The sequence below is a fragment of the Capra hircus genome, chromosome 24 (assembly GCF_001704415.2).
Source record: "Capra hircus breed San Clemente chromosome 24, ASM170441v1, whole genome shotgun sequence".
Classification (NCBI taxonomy): domain Eukaryota; kingdom Metazoa; phylum Chordata; class Mammalia; order Artiodactyla; family Bovidae; genus Capra; species Capra hircus.
In genome coordinates this window covers 41073809-41093974 of record NC_030831.1, presented here as the reverse complement: position 1 = coordinate 41093974, position 20166 = coordinate 41073809, and the positions used below count along the sequence as shown (strand labels likewise).

General features: G+C 42.3%; 1 protein-coding gene across 7 annotated transcripts in view; it reads right to left on the bottom strand.

The window, feature by feature from the left end:
* PTPRM (protein tyrosine phosphatase, receptor type M) overlaps positions 1–20166 on the bottom strand; it is a 654986-nt gene that overhangs the window by 250895 nt on the left and 383925 nt on the right. For all 7 annotated transcript variants that reach the window (XM_018039452.1, XM_018039446.1, XM_018039449.1 and 4 more), the window contains exons 10-11: positions 13391–13592; positions 10496–10598 (exon numbers count right to left, since the gene is read on the bottom strand). In XM_018039452.1, the coding sequence (XP_017894941.1) occupies positions 10496–10598; positions 13391–13592 (305 nt within the window). The remainder of the gene's footprint in view (positions 1–10495; positions 10599–13390; positions 13593–20166) is intronic.

Sequence of the window (20166 nt, the reverse complement as noted above, 5' to 3'; positions counted from 1 at the left end):
TCCAACATTAAATTCATAAATCTAATTAATACTCTTGAGTGCCGGTCAAACTTCATTTACTGCGTATGCAGTTTTAATTGTATTTTCTGGGATGGCCACTGTCTACACCTCTTTACTTTCCCTGATCCTAGGCCGTGCTATGGGCTGCTCCTCTCTTCAGTGAACCTACAGTGGTCTTCCAGTACTGACTGGTCAATTTCTGCAACTTCTTTGAGTTTCAGCTTAAACAGCACATCCTGATCTCCTTGTTGGGTTTCCTTCTCTGTCACATGCCCTCAGTAACTCTTCATACAGCTTGCTCACCATCCTAGCACTGTGTCTTGAACATAAAGATGCTTCATAGATGTTTGGTAAACAAATGAATGAATAATTGGCAATGTCGGTGCTCAAATTTCTTACAACACTTGGCACTGTTACAAAGGGCAAGATTTTCACCAGACTAATAACCTCAGAGAGCTCTTCTCACTGAGCAGGACACATACCAATACAAGACAGGAAATGCTATAAGGAAACGCAGAGAAATGAAAGGTTGGGACACAGAGAACAACTCCAAAGGGATATGATGATATGGAAAAAATGAACAATGCTCCCTAATCATTCTATATCTATCAGATTGAAGAATGAAGTGTTACTTAAATGAAGATGCTGAAAACCCAAGTACAGGTAACCTTCACAAGCATAATGTAATAACAGACTTAATAAAATAGTTTTTGGCGAGACAGAAGGCACATCAGCATGTTCCTGTGCTTTGCTGTTCTCATCATAAACAATTACACTGTGCATATTTAGAAGTGCTGGTTGAGCACATGTTCTCTGCCGAGGACAATGACAAAACCTGTTCTTATTATATGGCTATGCCCCGCACCCGCCACCCATAGGACCACAAGGTGCTGACACCTGCGGAGAGTGGTCAGGTCCTCTTCAAGTGGACCCTGGCCTCCCAAAGCCCAAAGCCCTCAGCAGCTCCCTGGACTGACTTTTACTGTCTGCCTGGAGATTGACTATATCTGCCTCTTTGAACCTGTAGTCTTTTCTCATGTATTTATGACATTATGTGTGCGCGCGCTAAGTTGTTTCAGTCGTGTTCGGCTCTTTGCAATCCTATGGACTGCAGTCCTTCAGGCTCCTCTTCCATGGGATTTCCCAGGCAAGAATACTGGAGTGGGGTGTCTGGGGATCTTCCCCACCCAGGGATAGAACCCTCTCTCTCTGTGTCCCATTTTTTCATTTCTCTGCGTTTCCTTATAGTGTTTCCTGTCTAGTATCGGTATATGTCCTGCTCAGTGAGAAGTGGTAAGAGCTCTCTGAGGTTATTAGTCTAGTGAAAATCTTGCCTTTTGTAACAGTGCCAAAGTGTTGTAAGAAATTTGAGCACCAACATTAGCCAATTATTCATTTATTTGTTTACCAAATATCTACGAAGCATCTTTATGTTCAAGACACAGTGCGAGGATGGTGAGACAGTAGGTGGATTTTTTACCATCTGAGCCACTGGAGAAGCCCAACAATACTTGAGTGGGTAGCCTATCCCTTCTCCAGGGGACCTTTCCAATCCAGGAATCGAACTGGGGTCTCCTGCATTGCAGGCAGATTCTTTACCAACTGAGCTATCTCAGAAGCCCTTATGTGATTGTAACACTTGAAAAAATGAAAGCAAGGCATCTGTAGTGAGACCAGTTAGTCTTCATCAAAATGTTCAAGATCCTGTCTCCCAAAGGTTCTCAGTCTTAGCTGGGAACATGTCTGGAAACCCATCCCTTCAACTCTGTGGAATCAATAATCGCGATTAGGAAGATGAGTGGTACCGAGAGCTCACGGCAGATCAGTGCTGAGATTCGTCAATCAGGTGGTAAGTTGTTCAAGTCAAAGCCTTTGCAACCTCTGGGTCTCTGGGTTTATCACAGACGGGTTTTAAATGATTCGCCTGTAAGATTTACTCGTGGTCCAGATAGATGAGGGGAAAGAAACAGCAAGTAACTTTCTCTATCGTCAGTGGACAGTAACTTCAACTTGTACGTCTGCCTCCCTCCCCCAGTGGGGGGCTTCTGGGGTCCTGGTTAGTGTGGGAAGGGGGTGCAAAGTGCTACTGACCTCACCTCCAGGGATGTGGTCACATATAACGTATGACCTCCACTATAAACAACGCTCAAGAGCCTTCATGTAATCTGTAGCTCTAACCTCAGACATTTATCTTTGCAGAGACAAGCACGGGTTCCTCTGGGCATAGGAATGAAAAAAAAAAAAAAAAAGATGAGAAATAGTGTGATCAAAAACTTGAGTCTTCCCTGCCCCCAGTCAAGAGTCAGCCACACGCATCCGCTAAGCATCCTGGGGCATTCACTCCTTCTGTGCTCTGGCTTTCAGTAAGCAAGACACTGCGCCTCATCCATTCACAGGCATTGAAACACATCCCAACATGTATAATATTCAATAATCGTCCCCAAAGTGCCAAGCGTAGGCTCAGGGCAAAGGCATCAGGGTGATAACAGCAAAGGGAACGTAGAGAGAAGCAAAAACAGAATGATCCAGAAGGTTCTTCTGAGTAAGAGAGACTAATCATGCTGCCTGTTTTCTGTTTACAGAAGTTGAGGTCTAAAAAATATTTGCAAATGATAAGTAATTTCCAATAAATTATCAGAGTCATGGCTGAGCTAGTTTTTATTCACTTCAATAATACTTTCAACTGTTAATATCACCAATCAGCCTGATTAGGCGATACATTCTCTCTATTTTTCTTCTGAAAAACTAAATGTTTTTGGTTCCCCAAAGTCCTGTTCCTAAGGAGAATTAGCGTTTGGCATTTACAAGAGCCCTGCTCTAAGGGTTAGCAGTATCTGACTGGGTGGATGAAAGGAACCCGGGCAGGGCTGGGGGTCCCAGGTGTACCTCCTCTGTCACATATGCCCTTCACCCTGCCCAGCTAACCTGCCCTCCAGGCTCCAGCTGATCATTCCTACACGTTTTCCTTATGTCAAGCCCTGGATGGCTGCTCACAGCCTAGCAGTTGCACCTTCACCCCCTGGTGTGGAGCATGGGGTCACCTGATCCAGCCCCATCTCCCTTCCTCTCCTCCCATCCGGCCATGCCAACCCTCTGTAAGTATAACACACTTCTCATCCCCAGATCAGGCCAGCCCAGTGAATCACAAATACCTTTCTTTTAAGAGAGTGAAGGGACAAGCAGATTGTTTGAAGGTACACAGAACATCAGATTCCATTGAGCCAAACAAGTTAATTGTCTCATTGACTCTTTGTCGGTTTGGCATATAGTGAACTTGACTTTTAGAGTCATTCTATGGGCTTCTCAGGTGTCTCAGCGGTAAAGAGTCTGCCTGTCAATGCAGGAGATGTGGGTTCAATCCCTGGGTCAGGAAGATCCCTGGAGAAGGAAATGGCAACCCACTCCAGTATTCTTGACTGGAGAATCCCACGGACAGAGGAGTCTGGCAGGCTACAGTCCACAGGGTCACAAAGAGTCGGACATGACTTAGAGACTGAATAACAAGAAGGGAATGAGCTGGACACGACTGAGCATCTAAACAACAAAACAGAAGATAGGATTCCTTCTGTTTTATGGTTAAGCTTATTCAGTAGAGCTGATAAAGACTGTAATTAGCTAATGACTCAGGGTTCAACAGGGAAACCCCTAACCTTTTTAAAGAGTTTTTGTACATTTGGGGGACAGTTCATTACCTATTTCTAGCATCAATTCCTCAAAACTCAAAAAGGCAGAAATAAATAGGTAGCCAGAGGCAATCAAACTGTCAAATGCAGTAGAGAGATCAGAATTCATAAGAATTCTACTTAGAATTTATTGATAGAGACAGTTACGGAATTCTTATTTTTCATGTCAAATCAGATTTTTGTGGTAACAGTTTTGAAGAGAATAAGACAAACAAAGGAAAACTTAGAAGTCTATGGCTAGTCTTCTGAAAAGAAACAATGTGAGCCACTTACGCTATAGTCTGAAGAGTACCAGCGCAAAACGCACTTACATAGCATTGTGGGCGAAGCTCTGTTTGAAGAGTTTTGAAAAATATTACCTCATTTAATCTTTACAAGAAGCCTAGAATGTTGAAACACTCAAAGGCTTCGGGAGACAATCACACAGATTGCTGTTAAGCAAAAATGTTAAGAAAGATCTGGTCCATACTTCCTAACATCAAACTTCTAAACCATAGTCAATCGTATGCCAACAACTGCAATTCCTAAGATAGGCAACTTCTTAGAACCAAGTGTGTGATTATCTCACACCTTCTGTTAGTAATAACGGCCTCTTTCTTTCCTTTTACTGACAAGGTTAGTTGCACCATCCCATCCGAGTTGGCAGGTGTCACAGACTCACTGGTGCTCTCACACTGAGTCTCTTTAACAAAAACTGCTGTGTTATACCCAGCTGGAGACGTGAGTGCAGGCCCACAAGGAGAATAAAGCTCATTTCCCATACAGCGCCAAGATCAAATGGAACACGTTTGAGAAATGGAACACATTTTCTTTAAATAAATATAATTGCTCTGCTGCTGCTGCTGCTAAGTCGCTTCAGGCATGTCCAACTCTGTGCGACCCCATAGACGGCAGCCCACCAGGCTCCGCCTCCCTGGGATTCTCCGGGCAAGAACACTGGAGTGGGTTGCCATTTCCTTCTCCAGTGCATGAAGGTGAAAAGTGAAAGTGAAGTCGCTCAGTTGTGCCCAGCTCTTAGCGACCCCATGAACTGCAGCCCACCAGGCTCCTCCATCCATGGGATTTTCCAGGCAAGAGTACAGGAGTGGGGTGCCATCTCCTTCTCCAGTGCATGAAGGTGAAAAGGGAAAGTGAAGTCGCTCAGTCGTGTCCGACTCTCAGTGACCCTGTGCTCTACTGCCTCTTTATTCTCGATGGAATGAAAATTTGCTCTTCACCTTCTTTTAAGACTAAGAGTAGATTTTTCAGAGAAGAAGAGCTGTATAATGAGAAAAATAGCATCTTCTAATGCATTTAAAATTTTCTACCTAATTTATTACAAAAGAACATTTGATGAGTGTATGCATGCTCAGTCATGTCTGACTCTTTGCAATCCTGTGGACTGTTGCCCGCCAGGCCTCTTTGTCCATGGGATCTGGAGTTGGTTGCCATACCCTCCTCCAGGGGATCTTCCTCATCTAGGGATGGAACCCACGGCCCTAATGTCTCCTGCACTGGCAGGTGGTTTTTTTTTTTGTTTTTTTTTTTTTAACCACTAGTGCCATCTGGGAAGCCCTTGATGAGTAATATGAGTGAAAAATAAACATCAGAAGTTAACAACAAGCCTTAAATATCAGTACATGTTTCCTACTTTACTATGTAAGGCAAAACAGCATGAGGAAAAAGGACAGGAGTAAATGAAAACAGTACACGTTTTCAGTCTACCATGATGCCAAATACAAGCAAAATCAGTCTAACAAAAATCTGGATTAACAAATTCTTGACTTCTGTATGAAACTGCAGCTATTACATGATGCAAGTTTTTCGTTTTTAAATCAGAAGTGGTCTAGATCAATAAAGCATTTATGCTTGCCTTTGACTAGCAAGAAATATTTCCTATCTCATTTGAAATCTTAATTAACTAGAACACACACTGAAAAAGTAAGGCAAAATATGCCTTCAATTCCTTATGCCCTCTGCTCTTCTTTATTAATGCAATGAAGTTCCTATTTGCTTTAAGATTTTGGCCCCAATTCTCAGCCACAGAAACTATCCACAAACTGCTTTTTAAACCTATCTGTTGAGGAAGCATTCAACTGAGAGGCCAACCACATATAAGTCTCTGATGACTACCAATGCGCAGCATTAAAATAATCAGGGCTAAAGACACGGAAGCAACCCAAATGTCCGTCGACAGATGAATGGGTAAAGAGGAGGGATGTGGTATGGATATACTGGAATATTACTCAGCTATAAAAAGAATGAAACAATGCCATTTGCAGCAACAAGGATGGACCTAGAGATTACCATACTAAGCGAGGTAAGTCAGAAAGAAAAAGACAAATATGATGTGATATCACTTACATGTGGAACCTAAAGTATGGCACAAATGAACTTATCTAGGAAACAGAAACAGACTCACAGACATAGAGAACAGACTCATGGTCGCCAAGTGGTCAGGGGATGGAGGAGGGATGCACTGGGAGGTTGGGATTAGCAGATGCAAAGTACTATATATAGAACGAACAAACAAGGCCCTACTCTGTAGCACAGGAAACTATATTCAATATCCTATGAAAAACCATAGTGGAAAAGAATCTGAAAAAGTTATACATATATATGTCTAACAGTCACTTTGCTGTGCAGCAGAAATTAAACTCAACATTGTAAACCAACTATATTTCAATGATAACAACAAAAAAACTGGGGCTTTCTCTTTATTAGAGGAACAAAGTTGCTGCCATGAATTAAAATTACATTCACACAGTTCAGCCTCAGTGTTAATGTCCTGGTTGCTGATGTGATTTCTGCCCTCCTTCCCTTTCTCCCTGCAGACTCACAACTGTAATAGATGTTTTCCCCACTCAATAGTTTCTCCTGAATGAATGAATCAAAGAATGATTTGGTAATCTTTGAACATTTCACTGAAATGAATATCAAAATATTTAATTAGTTAACATATTCAAGCTCTGAGTTTTAATTAAGAAGACACAGAGCTCCAAAACATTTATGAACAAATTAAAGCAACAATGCCTAAAGAACAAAAATGAGAGTCATTTGAATTACAACAACGTGATTGAGTCTCAAGCTACAGCCCATTAGAAGGTATAAAACATCATTAATGAGGGTTACTGCACAGAGCAGATTATAATACAAACACATACATCACGGGAGTAAAATCACAGACAGAACTTCTGTCAGTGCAAGAAAAGCACAACACTTTGTGTGTAACTCATTCTTTATTTAGAGTTGCTCTTTTACTGCCAGATTATAAGGCTTTTCTCTGTTGGACTGTGTCTGCATGTAAGCAACAGTGGAGAGGAGAAGAGAGAGAATAGAGGTGATTCTAAATGAGTAAAGGAAAATGAAGCTGCTCCTCGTCTTATTAAAGGGGAAAAAAAAAATGAATCCATGGACAGACATTAAAATTCTGTCCTGGGTGCCTGTTTACCTGCCGGAATGATGGACTTTGTGTTCTTCCTGGCCATCTTGGGATTTAAATAATTTTATGTGACAGAGCTGGTGTGTTGATCAATAAAAAGACAACAATCACTTACACTGAGAGTTTAGTGCAATTTCAAGAATCTGCATGAAGCAAGTTGAGTGTCTGTAGTGGAATCAATATACAACCACCTCACTTAGTGAAGTGCCTCAGTGAAGTATGACTAAATTTTCAACACCAATGAATATGGATTAAAGAAAAATCAAATCAATCGAAAGAATGGGTTCTTTGCAATCACACAATGACAGTACTTTTGAACACATAATACTGCGCAAAATCCAGGAAAGCTAACAGATGTTCACTTCCATTTCCTCTTCTCGTATTTATCTTACCATTTGGGAAAAGCTTTCTTGTATTGCAGTTTGATTACATGTGCATTTTGCAAATTTCCAGATGTGTTCAAATGTTTCAATCTACATTATGGCTTTATATTTTAGGTCCCTCTGATTCCCTAATCAGAGTTCTTATTTCTCTAAACATTAAATGAAATTGAAAATTTTCATATAACCCATTTAGATTGAGAGTATTATAGACAATTTTTTTCCAAACTAGTCTTTCTAGATATATTGGGCTTCTATCTACTCAATAGATAATCAGTCCCATTATGCTGCACTATAATAATGAATCCCTTGAAGAGAATATTCATTTTTCTGCAAAAAAAAAAAATCTTTTTGACAGGTGAGTCTGAGATAATTTCGTTTCTCAAACTTGTGCCAATAAAATTTTCCCATTTAAGACAAGCATCCTTCCAGTAATGGCAGCATCTGTAGTGGATTTCTTTATAATGATATGTAAGAGTTTGCCACAAGAATTGATCTCTATTCTAGCAATATAGATTTCCATGATGGATACAAATAGTAAATTTGTTCATTTCAAGTTGCTAACATTGTGAAAGCAGGCATAATACAGGTAGAATGCAAAGTGACCCTGACCAGTTCCAGGAATGGTTAGCCAATAACAAGATGATGTTTCATAAAAGCGAAACAGTGCTGAACTTAGAAAATCAGGAGGTAGGACAGGTGTGAAAGAGCATATGACAACATAAACTGAAATCTTCTCAGAGTTAGAGCTGGGCCTGATGAAATGATGGGGCACCTGCACTTTGGACACCCTGATCAGCATCTGAATTTGTATTTTTGTAGACAGAAATAAAAAGCCCAAGGGTGTCTCCAACTAACTAGTAAAGCTCCAGAATCCCTAAAAACAAATGTGAAAGTGTTAGTAGTTCAGTCATGTCTGACTCTTTTTGACCCCATGGACTGCTGCCCACCAGGCCCCTTTGTCCATGGGATTTCCCAGACAAGATACTGGAGTGGGTTGCCATTCCCTTCTCCAGGGGATCTTCTCAACCCATGAATTGAACCTAGGTTTCCCACACTGCAGGCAGATTCTTTACCATCGGAGCCACAGGGAAGCCGAAGATGTAAAGGAAAAGAACAAAATCATGTCTTAGCAAGGCAGATGGTGGAAAACATGAACAGTCATTTGGGACACAATTGACAAATTTGAAAGACAAGAAAAGGAGTTCTGGGGAGAGGACTAACGTGGATTGCCCAAAGAAATGTTACTGGAAAACTTAAGACTTGGAAAGACCTACACAAAGATACAGATGACAATCCAGCTGAAAAGGTTAGGAGGAAAGAAGCAAAAAGAACCGAAAAAGTGTGACGGAGTTTCTGTAAGAATACAACAGAATGTGGGAGAAATGGTTAGGATTTCAGCCTCCTTCAGTTTGGAGGCTCTCAAAGTAAATGACCTCCGCCCTCTCACATCATCACAAGGCCTTTCGACACAACCCTGATTCCTGTCCTCATGGCCTGTTATTGCTGACTCTGGGCAGCTCTTAAATTGGTCAGAGAAAAACAATGTTCTAAAGGCCACGGCTGGAGAGTGCATTTTCCTTTAATAATAACTCAGCGTTCTGGAGTGAACAAAGTCTGACTTGCGGTTATAGGTACGCTTGGGTCTTGGACAGACATCTAATGAGGGTGAGTCTGGGTCATTCCGTTTGTGCAACCCCTCAGCACCACACATATCAACTCCAAGGGCATAGGTAGTGTCAGTGGCGTTGCTTTTCTTGCAGAAATAATTCTTACACCTGGAAGAGAGCTTTTACATATTTCAGAGCATTCTCACTCACTGCACCAATGAATGGCCATCCAAAATCCCTTACAGGGGCTACTACGCTGAGAAAGCAGAGTAATTTAAAAATTGTCTCTTGCCATTTTGCAGGGTTTTCAGATAAAAATGTCTGTTTCTACCCTAATTTGATCTCTCTATCAACTAATTCTTGTCTGTTTTTCATCTTGAGCCTGTGAACTGAAACGTATATATCTTATCAGGCAGAAGGAAGTTTGGTGACTCACTCTTTGATACTGTAGAGAAAACGTGATCAAAGAAGGCCAGGTTTCAGAAGGTTAATGAAATAAAAGTCTACAAAAGGCACAGGGAAATGAACGCCACACAGCCTTATTTGTGAATGTAAATGTTTCCTTGGAGAATGCTATTCAAAGGAATAGATTATTTTGAAGGGAAGCGATTCTGATAGCACAAAATATCAGAATACTTCTGAAATGACTAGAAATTTCATTTATATAAATTATTGAGCTTATGACAAGTTCATATTCAAGAGTTATTCAGGCATTCCTTTGCTCCTTCCTAAGAAGAATACATTTATTTTATTCATTCACTGTAAAAGTTATAATTTGTAATTTCTTGGCTATATAAATCATCATTTGATGAGAAATGGGGTCTACATGGTGGTAATAAACCTAAATCTGTTCAAATAAAGACTTGACAATTGTCTTTCCAATTACCTGTTTCTTTAAAAGAGTATAGTTATATAGTACACATTCAATGGAAAGATTAGTCGGTTTACTAAAGATTAAAGATTTAAAACTCCATGTAAACAAAACAAATAGACAAAAATAACTCACAACGTCTAGTTAAGGAATACAGCTCAGGACACTGATACCATCTGCCCATGGGTAACTAAACTGCAGAGAGTAATTACCTTTTAGGAGGAAAGCCACCTCTGAACAGACTGGGGTTTTTGTTCCTTAACTTCAAAGAACAACCATGTGCATCAGAATCAAACTTCTTACACAACACTTAATCACTCACATCAAAGGATTATAGATTTCCATGATGGCTACAAATAGTAAATTTGTATCCTTTCTTTCCCCTCAGTCCTTTGTTTTAATTAGAACTCATAAGGACACGGTTTTACATGCTGACTGAGGTCTGCGGCAAATCCCTAGAAGCCACGTGGGAGAAATGAATCCATCTGATTTGGGTTTTCACCTAAAACAACCCCTTCTCGGCTCCATACCTGACAGGTGCACCTCGACTGTGTGCAGGCTTCAGCAGGACCGTCACTGTGTTGTCTGTCTGATTCAAGGGCGTCTCCAGTTCATAAGCCGGCATGGAGGGTGCTGGAGAAGATGCAGGAGGTGGGAGACCAATGATTTCTGGTTTGCTTTTCTTCCTACTTTCATTTACAATGAGCACTAAGAACACAGTACACTTGGTCTGTTAATAAATTGCCATGAACAGTCTTTATGTATCTGCCCAGCCCCTAACACGAGGGACAACTGTTAAAATCAGCATGTGTTGACTTTGGTCTTGAGTTTAACCTGGGAGGGGTCATGAGCGGACTTAGGAGGTGTTGGTAATACTGTTTATTGATTTGGGCTCTCCCTTGATGGATGTAGCCATTACACCCGTACATTAATGCACCTCATTGTAATTATATTGCAAACTGTAAAATAAGTTTAATTTGTGTTTTTATGTACATATGTTTTTCTCAAAAAATTAAATGTAAATTTAAGAAATAATTGCTAAGATCATAAAACTGATCATTTCAGTTCTCCCATATAAGCCAAGGTTTCTGTGTCCCAAAGGTTCATTGGAGATTTGAAGAGGTCCTTAGGAGTCAGAGGGCCTTGCTGGACTTGTGGGCTCTTCTGGAAAGTACGACTGAAAGAAAGATACTGAGTTGAAGTAAGAAAGGCTTGGGTTTGACTTTCTGCTGCATTTTGTTTCGACCAGCATGAAAGCTCGGGGACAATTATTATCTCTGAAGCTTTAGGTTACTCATCTTTTAAAACAGGAGAAATTATCCTGCAGGGTTATTACGGGAACTCAAAGGGATAACAGACAAAGAGAGTGGGGGCAAATATAATTCTATAAACGTTCAATCTCTTCTCAGCACAGATCCTATTTCCAAGGCCATTTCTGGGCATTCTTTGTTTTCTAGATTAAGTCTAATTATGACAAGATAATGGAGCTCTTGAATAATTTTGTGATCACTGTGGACACGAGACATCATTTCATGAAGGCTGTGATGCTGGGGCTGGGGGCACATGGCCTTTTTAAGACCCTCAGGTCTACATACCTGATGAGAACATTAAAGATAATTTTTTTGCAAATACAGTTTCTAAAATCTCTTACATATAAAAAGCTTTTATGTAAAAGACATGGATTACAGCTCAGGTCCATTTATTGGATTTTCTCAGCACTAAAATTAGCTCAAATTCTACTAAAAATGAACTTCAATTCATGACAAAGAAATCACATTTTGTATAGAGAGTAATTCTTGGAGGTCCATGAAAGTAGAAAATGGGGGTCCATAAACTATAAAATTCTTTTTTTGAACTATAAAAATCAAATACTTACCGCTAATGAACCCTTCCAGCATAACTAAGATGTTAACTGGCTCTGCTTTGGGACAGAGCTGCAGAACTTGGTGAGCTAAGAGTGATCAGACTCATGCTAACCAGAACTTTTATCTGACACAAATGGGAAAAATGAATTAGTTTCTAGAAGAGTAGCCTCTTAAAGATAATAACCTTGGAAATAGGATTTCCATGGGGAGAAGTTACCCCCAAAAGGGGGATGTGAAGCTATGTACATTGGCACACATGACCTCTTTAAATCTCCGTGATATATTCATACACCAGATTAATACCATTTTGATTTACATGCAGAGTAAATTCACTTGATCAAGGTTAGAGAAGAAGCACTTGGGAAAATTATAGCTAGGATTCAAATTTTCTGATTCCATGCCCAGTGGTCTTTCTACTCACCCATCTGTACCACTTAATGTCATTTTCCCAACCTCCCAAGTAGTCTTCCTCTTTTACAATTCTCTACATTGCTTTTATGAGCTAAAACTTTCTATCAACTGTCAAGTGCCTATTAAACTTCAAGTTAAGTTTGTACTCATAAATTAACTCTTACACAATGCAAAGTTATCCCTTAAGCTATACCTGCTTAAAATCAAAATTCCAAACCTCCCTCCTCTCTCAAAACCTAGTAGAATGCTTACAGTACTTGAGTTTATCTTCCTCCCTTTAGTTCTAAAGGAAAACGTAAAACCTTTCACAAAACTAGGGATGAGGGACTGCAGGCATGAAAATCAGGCTATCACTTGGCTAACCCGACTGATGAGAAGTGACCTCCCTCACCCCCACCCTGCTCTTCTAATCCACAACCAGTCACAGCCCAAACTCAAATACTTCTGCATTTGGATCCAAAGGGGGAAAATGGAAGAGAAAAATGTTCCTGGAACTGTGCTTATGGCTGCTGCATTTCCCACACCAGATGGTAACTCCATTTCCTCTAGTCTGAAGCTCAAAGACATTTTCTGCATAGTCGCACATGCCCAGAAATATTTCCCAAGTTACGTCTTTTGTTGGGTGGCATAATTGAGTCTCTACAAGAAAAGAGCTGGCGGATATAAGTGCCTGGCTCCCCCTGCTCCCCACTGCCCGTAGACACCTCTCTTTTCTGGTTGTGAAACCACTAATGGTGAAGATCCAGGTAAGGCTGAGCCCTCAGGAAGGGACTCCACGTAAAGCTGCCTTTCTGCTGAGCATTTCATCATGAGAGATCTCCTTACAGACATTTTCCCAACCCAGCTGCTCTGGGAACTTGGGATGGAAGAGGGCAGAGGGTCCTCAGAACGGGATCTTCTGCTCACATTAAAGTTCTCCAATACACACTCTTGAATCAGTGCCTATTTCCTGACCAGGATGACGATCTGAAGCTCCCGACTGGTAAATATTTGTAGCATTTCACTGAATTTCATGAGTCTGATTTTCATACATTCCCAAATATGAATTTACATGTACATTTGGGTGAGCTTTCCACACTTGACAACGGGAATGAGATAGTACTCAAAGGCTACTTCTGATAAAAGACAAAGCTCATGAATGCATGATACCTGATATTTTGGTGGTGAACTGATTTGTTGCCGGGGGTCCAAAGCCCTTAGCTGTGCTGGCTCGGATGGTGAAGGAGTACGTGGTTCCTGGATACAGTCCGAAAAACAGGAAGTGGGTTTCATTTCCCAGTTTTGAAACTCTTCCACTTTGATTGGATAGATCTATTTCTGGGTCAAAGGAACTGACTGCTTTGTACGTGATCTGTAAGAGAATAAAAATGGGATGAAGTGTCTGGGCAGATGGACCAAGATGGCGTCTTTATCCAATAAACCCCCGTGATGCATGCACTGTCAGAAGCTTGATGATAAGCTCTCCTATTCCCTTGGACTCTTTGAATCCTGGAGCCAGTGAACGGGCACAGGAACTCGGCCAAAACTGTTACGAGTTATTACTTTTATAGACAGAATGAGCTCATGTTTAAGCTAATACCTTGAAGTTGTTTGCTTTCAAAATGTCATCTTGGAAAACTACATCATAGATGGCTTAAAACAAAATAACAAAATAGGCAACCAACTCAAACAGATAAGACCCAACAAGGAGATGGCCTCATCTCTCACCCAGGGGCCAGAGTCTGGTTTTGCACTGAAGAGATTACTGTCTACTGGGAACAAGGGTACTTTTAAGCATTCTACTCCATGTGGGCAAAGATAATCTGCTCCAAAAATCAATCCTAGATGCTCGTCAGCAGCTCTTGATGTTATGACTGTGGTGTCTATGATGTGGCCTATTCATTTTCTTCTTTAGAGCAAAGCTGTCCAATAGGACAGTCAGGATGGGAAGGTTCTATTCTGCACTATTCAGCGCGGTGGCCCCTAACCACAAGTGGAGCATAAGGAACATGGCTGGTGAGACTGAGAAGCTGAACATTTTATTTCATTTTATTACTATTTGAAAAAATCCTTTAATAAAATGAAGTATAGTTGATGTAGACAACTTAGCAACTAAACAACAACAAGGTGGATCTGTGCTCAGTCGTGTCTGAGTCTGCAAGCCCATGGACTGTAGCCCACCAGGCTTCTCTGTCCATGGGCTTTCCCAGGCAAGAATACTGGAGTGGGTTGCCATTTCCTTCTCCAAGGAATCTTCCTGACTCAAGGATCAAACCCATGTCTCCTGCATTGGCAGGTGGATTCTTTACCACTGAGCCATCCAGGGAGCCTCAGTTCAGTTCAGTTCAGTTCAGTTGCTCAGTCGTGTCCGACTCTTTGCGACCCCATGAATCTCAGCACACCAGGCATCCCTGTCCATCCCAACTCCTGGAGTTCACTCAGACTCGCCTCCATCGAGTCAGTGATGCCATCCAACCATCTCATCCTCTGTCGTCGCCTTCTTCTCCTGCCCTCAATCCCTCCCAGCATCAAAGTCTTTTCCAATGAGTCAACTCTTCGCATGAGGTGGCCAAAGTACTGGAGTTTCAGCTTTAGCATCATTCCTTCCAAAGAAATCCCAGGGTTGATCTCCTTCAGAATAGACTGGTTGGATCTCCTTGCAGTCCAAGGGACTCTCAAGAGTTTTCTTAAACACCACAGTTCAAAAACATCAATTCTTTGGTGCTCAGCCTTCTTCACAGTCCAACTCTCACATCCATACATGACTACTGGAAAAACCATAGCCTTGACTAGACGGACCTTAGTTGGCAAAGTCATGTCTCTGCTTTTGAATATGCTATCTAGGTTGCTCATAGCCTACACTCTGTTAATCCCAAACTCCTAATTTATCCCTTCTTCCCTTTCCCCCTTGGGTAATAATTAAGTTCATCTTCTATGTCTGTGAGTCATTTTATTTGAATTAACTAAAACTTAAAATGCCCAAATGACTAGGAGCTGCCATTTTGGATTCAGTGCATTTCTGGAAGTTTTCATGATGTTGATCACATAACAGTGTTCAAAGCACCCTGGATGAGTCTGGATTGTGTGAAAATAAATACAACATAGGTGTCTTTAAATTTTGCCCTTTCAAATGATGCTTGAAAGAATTGCACTCTAAGTAGTTCATCAACTCCTCAAGAACGTGCATTTTAGGGGTGATTACTAACTTCTCCTGGTTGTAATGATATAATTTTTAAATGCGGCATATTCAAAAGTTTTAAATTGCAAAACTGAGCACTTTTCTTGCTTTCAAATAGGTTAAAGTTACTTATAATTTATGTGCATGAACACTAACACTGTTATTATACCAAGTGATAACTGACATTCTTTCTTCTTATATTTATACCATGTCATTATAATTAAGGAGACCTCTCTGAGAGAATATTTAGATTGAATCAACTAAGCAATGGCAAGAAAATGTTTGCTGTATGTATTAATCACCGCCGTGCGCGACACCATCAGAGTCTGGCAGCAGATCTGCTGTTAACCCTCTCGCTGGTTTCCTTCTCAAGGTTCCTCGGAGCCAAGAGTAAGACTGAGTGCACTCGTGCTCCTGTCCAGTGACTTCAGTGCCACCTCTGTGCACCTGGCTGCTTACATTGACTCCCACCCTGAGAGCCCCAGAGAAAGCAGATATAAGCTGTGACAACATAACCACTCCCTCCACGTCCATTACTTCACTCATTCACAACATCTCCACTGCATGTCTCTTGGGTGCCAAGCACAGTGCTCTGGGCTGGGGTCTCACGTGACTCAAATGTGGTGACTGACTTGGGGGAGGGAGCAATCTGGTAGGTTCAGGAGAGATGCAACCCAGAAGTTATGACACAGCCTAATCGGAACACACTGGCCTCCCTGGTGGCTCAGTGGTAAAGAATCCGCCTGCAATGCCAGAGATGTGGGTTTGATCCCTGGGTTGGGAAGATCCCCTGGAGTAGGAAATGACTACCACTCCAGTATTCTTGCCTGGAGAATCCCATGGACACAGGAATCTGGTGGGCTACAGTTTGTGGGGGTCACAAAGAGCCCGACATGACTTAATGACTGAATAACAACAAGAAGGGAAAGATTTCAAAGAGACTGCTGGGAGTTCAAGATGGAAACCAAAGACGTGTCCACCCTGACTCGAACTGGAGCTTGCATTCCTCATATTCATCAATCCTTCCCAAGCCCACCCTGAGGATCTCTGGATCTGCTAAACCCTGGCAGTTGTGACGGTGTCCCCACCATCTATCCGGCAGTAACTCACGGAGTGTGCTAAGAGCTCTTTGTGGTCTGCAATCGTGATTAAACACGACAAAGGAATTCGAACTTTCCATATAACTGTCTCTTTTTTTTTCTGAAGAGTGATACCTTATTCTTTTTGATCCCACTGTGATAGGTAAATATTTGGCCCTCAGTATACGTTCTCCTGAGAACTCCCGGGGAGAGCAGGTGTGCGCTCACAGACACACTCAGAATGCAGCAAGGAGGATGTCAGCTCTGCTGGTGCCAATGGCAAAGCAAACAGCAAAGGCTTCATCAGAGCACTTGCTGTTTTACCACAGCTGAGGGGTTTGGGCTCACCTCTAGCCATGACCTTGCAGGATCAGCTAGACTGGGTTTCTTAACTCTCTTTTAGTAACACTCCTCAATAATTTATTTAAAAGCACAAATTCTCTCTCCCTGACCCATAACAATGCACATATTGTTGCTGTCTAGTTGCTAAGTCGTGTCCAACTCTTTGCGACCCCATGGACTGTAACTGGCCAGGCTCCTCTGTCCGTGGGATCTTCCAGTCAAGAATACTGGAGTGGGTTGCCATGCTTTCCTCCAGGGGATCTTCCTGACCCAGGGATCAACTCGTGTCTCCCGCACTGGCAGGTGGATCCATTACCAGTGAGCCACCACAATGCGTGTATAAACTCCTCTTAAAAATAAAAAATAGCGAACCCTCTCCCTCATCTAAGAAATCCCTAAAGAGCAACTCTGTTGTGTCCAAGTGGCCACAAAATGTCAGAAAGTGCATGCTGCTGCTGCTGCTGCTGCTGCTAAGTCGCTTCAGTCATGTCCGACTCTGTGCAACCCCAGAGACAGCAGCCCACCAGGCTCCCCCGTCCCTGGGATTCTCCAAGCAAGAACACTGGAGTGGGTTGCCATTTCCTCCAATGCATGAAAGTGAAAAGTGAAAGTGAAGTCGCTCAGTCGTGTCTGACTCTTCCTGACCCCATGGACTGCAGCCTACCAGGCTCCTCCGTCCAAAAACTCACCCAGAGCCCTGGGAGTCTGAATTCCAGGGATAAAAAGGTTCCTTGGAAACAGAGTGAACTTGACTCTGAACTCCACAGCCTGTGAGGAGCTGATGATGGTCAGTAAGCACCTCTCCTCCTGAGTGGTATGTCTGAAGGGCACCCAGCTCCACGCTCACACCCAAGTGTAATGCGCCTTTTTGGTATTTATTTTTTCATTTGCTCATTCAGCATGTCTGGGAAGTGCCTAGCAAGTACCAGGCTGTGGATGACCAGCAGGGACTCCCAGGAGGGAAGTCCAGGTCTCAGCTCACACCTGGACATTTCTCTGGCTGAAGGCCAAGTCGATTCTAACAACACCTCCATTGACAAAGAACCCTGACGTCCCAGGGTGAACCCAGGGACTTGATACAAAACCAATGCTGAAAACAAACTGACATGCAGACCACACACGTGGGATCAACTAGGTGAGATGGAATGAGCACACACTGGGTGATTTCTGATTGGCAGGTTGGTGCTTGAGGCACTCCAGCATCCTCCTCCCCTCTCATGAGTAAGTCTCAAATCCTAGAGAGTGAAAACAGGATAACACACCATCTCTGATTATGGCTGCAGTGCCAGCCAGCCTTAACTAGGTCCTTCAATGCATGCATAAGCAATCAGAAGAAGCAACAATTAAATCTGATTCCAGGGGACACAAGAACCTAGGATACTTCAGAGAAAAGTTCAAAATTTGACTGAAATGTAGGAAAGATCAGCGGAAGTGCCTTAGAAGGAGAATGAGGGGAAGGTGTTGGGAGGAAAGAAGGTATCAGCAGAAGCGGGTGTGATGGATCAGAAGGTTCACAGGGAAAAGAAAATTCCATACACACAGCTCCTTCCATTCCAGTTGAAAGTCATGGCAGGAGCAGTAATGACTATCAACCGGGATGATACCACAGGAGGCCTGGAACACTGATGCCAAACAGGCCCCTCAATTCTCCTTCTCTCGACCCTTTGATCTGTCTCATTGGGCTTCCCTGGTGGTTTGGACAGTAAAGAATCTGCCTGCATTGCGGGAATCCTGAGTTCAATCCCTGGGTTGGGAAGATTCTGTGGAGAAGGAAATGGCAACCCACTCCAGTATTCTTGCCTGGAGAATCCCAGAGACAGAGGCTACAGTCCGTGTGGTCACAGAGTCAGACATGACTGAGCAACTAACACTTTGACTCTCTTCCTTTGAGGGGACACTGGCTTACTGAGCCCAGCTCTCCATCCTGGGGGTTTTGAGGGATTTTCAATGCTCCGTCTGTCTATGTCCCCAATCAGCTGACGAGCCCAGACTGTTCTTTACTACGTGCCTGACAATCTTGCACGCACTGCTGCATGGAAGCAATACATGGTTCTCATTTTATTCTTTTCTATACTTAGTTGCTGACAGGACTGCTTACTTCTAAAAGAGGAGGGAGAGATCTTATATAGTTTGTCCTCTTCCAACATCTTATACATACTAAGTGGTTTCTTCTTTTTTTAATGCTTGTTGATGTGTTACTCTCATGACTAACAGCCTGGAGGCCATATACAGTTAGTGGGGACAATGAAAATACTGGGACATGTATCCCTGTGCACTGGGGAAAAGTGAAAGTCACTTAGTCATGTCTGACTCTTTGCAACCCCATGGACTGTATAGTCCATGGAATTCTCCAGGCCAGAATACTGGAGTGGGTAGCCTTTCCCTTCTCCAGGGGATCTTCCCAACCCAGGGATTGAACCCATGTCTCCTGCATTGTAGGCAGGTTCTTTGTCAACTGAGCTATCAGGGAAGCCCTTACTAACTGATAAACTTCCTTAACCAGGCTCGATATGCAGTGTTTGCATTTTGATACTGTACTATGCTTAGTTGCTCAGTCATGTCCAACTCTTTGTGACCCCATGGCCTATAGCCTGTCAGGCTCCTCTGTCCATGGAATTTCCCAGGTAATAATACTGGAGTGGATAGCCATGCTCTCCTCCAAGGGATCTTCCTGACCCAGGGATCAACCTGCATCTCTTGTGTCTTCCGAATTGCAAGCAGATTCTTTACCAACTGTGCCACCTGGGAAGCCCTCTTCTTACCTATAGTTGAGTTTTAAGACCTGGTTTATGACACAGTGGGCTTCCCTTGTGGCTTAGCTGGTAAAGAATCCACCTGCAATGCAGGAGACCTGGGTTCGATCCCTGGGTTGGGAAGATCCCCTGAAGAAGGGAAAAGGCTACTCACTCCAGTATTCTGGCCTAGAGAATACCATGGATTGTATAGTTGCAAAGAGTTAGACATGATTGAGCAACTTTCACTTCACTTTATGACACATTCACACAGCCCTTTTGCAGTAGCGTTTAGATCAGTGTCAACTGGTACATCTTTGCTGTTGAAGTCAGAGAGATTAATGGGTTCTGCTTCTGAATTATGATTCCTACTGTTTTTGCATAAAATTTCCTTCTTATACAAAGATTATGCTCCATGGAATCAGAAAAATAGAATATTATCTTTATTTTCTGTCTGCCTAGATATCTACATGTGGCTTTCAGGACAAGTGGACTGATTTCCTGGAACTTAACACTGATTTCAAAGACTGTATATTTTTAAGCAAAATATTCTGTTATCCTAAGGTAAGAATCTAGAAGGCAGAACTAAAAAGTGGTCATGGGGCCAAAAGTATT